Here is a 2,559-nt window from a genome sequence, read left to right as displayed (position 1 = left end):
GATGTTCAAACATTTTAATGACAACAACAAATTGATTTTTTTCGTCAAAATTCACAGTGTATGTATCTATATTCTCTCAATATACATATAACCATATGTAGAGGAAGCAGTAGTTCAGTTCATCTTTATAATAATATAAGCAAAGAAAGTACAATCAAATACCATACAAGAGAAATTCTTCATTTATTGAGAACCAAAATGTTCACACTGATACACCTACTGTAGTACATATTTTGTTAAGTGAATCCTTTGAGGGAATGATTTGCTAAAAATATATGGACTCTCTGCTGTATGAACGAGAATGATTTACCACAGATATCACAGTGATATAGCTATTATCCTGTGTGAATACGTTTGTGTCTAGTTAACTTACCACTTTCAGAGAATGATTTACCACAGGTACCACAGTGATATGGTTTCTCTCCTGTATGACTTCGTTTGTGTTCAGTTAGGTGATGACCTTGAGAGAACGATTTACCACAAATATCACAATGATATGGCTTCTCTCCAGTGTGAATACGGATATGAATAGTTAAATCACCACTTCGAAAGAATGATTTGCCACAGATATTACAGCAATATGGTTTCTCTCCAGAATGAATACGTTTGTGTTCAGTCAAGTGTTGATTTCTGGAAAATGATTTACCACAGATATCACAGTGATATGGATTCTCTCCTGTGTGAACGCGCATGTGAATAGTTAATTCACGACTCTTAGAGAATGAGTTGCTACAGATATCACAATGATATGGAGTCTCTCCTGTGTGAATACGTTTGTGATTAGTTAAGGTTCCACTCTGAGAGAATGATTTTCCACAGATATCACATTGATATGGTTTCTCTCCTGTATGAACATGTTTGTGACTAGTTAAGTTACTACTTCCAGAGAATGATTTACCACAAATATCACAACAATATGGTTTCTCTCCTGTATGAATATGCTTGTGTCCAGTTAAGTGATGAGATTCAGTGAATGATTTACCACAGATATCACAGTGATATGGTTTCTCTCCTGTGTGAATACGTTTGTGTTTAGTTAACTTACAACTTTCAGAGAATGATTTACCACAAACATCACAGTGATATGGTTTCTCTCCAGTGTGACTATGTTTGTGTGAAGTTAATTCACCATTTTGAGAGAATGACCTACCACAGATATCACAGTGATATGGCTTCTCCCCCGTATGAATACGTATGTGTGTTGTTAATTTACGACTTACAGAGAATGATTTTCCACAAACATCACAATGATATGGCTTCTCTCCTGTATGACTTCGTTTGTGTTCAGTTAAGTGATGATTTTCAGAAAACGATTTACCGCAGATATCACAGCAATATGGTTTCTCTCCTGTATGAATACGCTTGTGTCTAGTTAAGTTATGATTATGAGAGAATGATTTGCCACAGATATCACAATTATATGGTTTCTCTCCTGTATGAGTGTATCTGTGTGTTATTAATGTACGACTGTTAGAAAATGATTTCCCACAAGCATCACAGTGGTGTGATGTTTTCCCTTGCTCTTTACTCATGTCACTAGGCAAATCAATTCTTTTGTGTTTTATATTTAAACTTATTCACACAACATTCAACTTCCATTGTTTATCTTTTCTCATAACAATATAGAGATATTTATCTTCTTTACATTTTTATATTTTATTGCTATTAAATATTTCTATTACTATGATTTTTGTCAATATCTTGAACAAGTTGTTAAGTCCTTTTTTAACTCAAATGCAAAGTCATCTTGTTCATATTCCAGACAGTCAACAAAAGAATTATTGCTATCAATCTCAGTTTACAAAATATATTTGCCTGTAAGTTGCCATAGACTTACATAAGGAGAGTTATGGCTTTCCTGTCTGACATTTTCTTTCGGTCTCCAAAAGATGATAGACATTGACGATGTATAGAATTCTTTGGTGCCAATGCCTGAAATACCAGAGAAACAACAGTATAAGATAAAGGGAATACTTAAAATACAACTGGATAAATTCTAGTATATTTTTAGAGTTAAGCTGTAGGAATAAACATTTACCTGAATAACTGAACTGTACTCTACCTCTTTTGAAGATGTATAATATAATAGTGTAGATAAATGAATATATGTATAGAATAGGATTGGGTGAGTTGTGAAGACCTATGTAGTCTCAAGTTCAATTCCACTGAGTGGCATCTTGGACATGTCTTCCACTATAGTCCCAGGTCAACACAAGTCTTGTGAATGATAATATATATATATATATAATGGAAACCTGTTGTATATATCTGTATTTACACACACACTCACACATAGTGTGAGAATATGACATGAATGTGGGAAGAATGCTGGCAAGTCATGCAACATGAATGAAACATCAATAATAGAAAACATGAAGTAAAGCAAATAAAATGAAATTTAATTGTTTAAAAAATGGGCATTTATAAACGAAGAAAGATTACAACCAAAATACTGCCTATATATATGTGTGTGTGTGTGTATGTGTATGTATATATATATATAGTTGAAATTTACAGAAAAACAAATGACAAAGACAGGTGTATAAACAGTTTGATGCA

The 2,559-nt window shown here is 33.1% G+C and overlaps 1 protein-coding gene across 3 annotated transcripts in view; it reads right to left on the bottom strand.

Moving 5' to 3' along the window:
* LOC128251116 (zinc finger protein 135-like) overlaps window positions 1-2,559 on the bottom strand; it is a 6,232-nt gene continuing 3,673 nt past the window's right edge. For all 3 annotated transcript variants that reach the window (XM_052977530.1, XM_052977528.1, XM_052977529.1), the window contains exon 2: window positions 1-1,932. In XM_052977530.1, coding sequence (XP_052833490.1) covers window positions 336-1,532 — 1,197 coding nt within the window. In that variant the 5' untranslated portion in view covers window positions 1,533-1,932 and the 3' untranslated portion in view covers window positions 1-335. The remainder of the gene's footprint in view (window positions 1,933-2,559) is intronic.

Source organism: Octopus bimaculoides, chromosome 28, assembly GCF_001194135.2.
Source record: "Octopus bimaculoides isolate UCB-OBI-ISO-001 chromosome 28, ASM119413v2, whole genome shotgun sequence".
In the NCBI taxonomy this organism is placed as follows: Eukaryota; Metazoa; Mollusca; class Cephalopoda; order Octopoda; family Octopodidae; genus Octopus; species Octopus bimaculoides.
The sequence above is the reverse complement of the archived record's forward strand: the minus strand, read 5'-3'. Positions and strand labels throughout refer to the sequence as shown.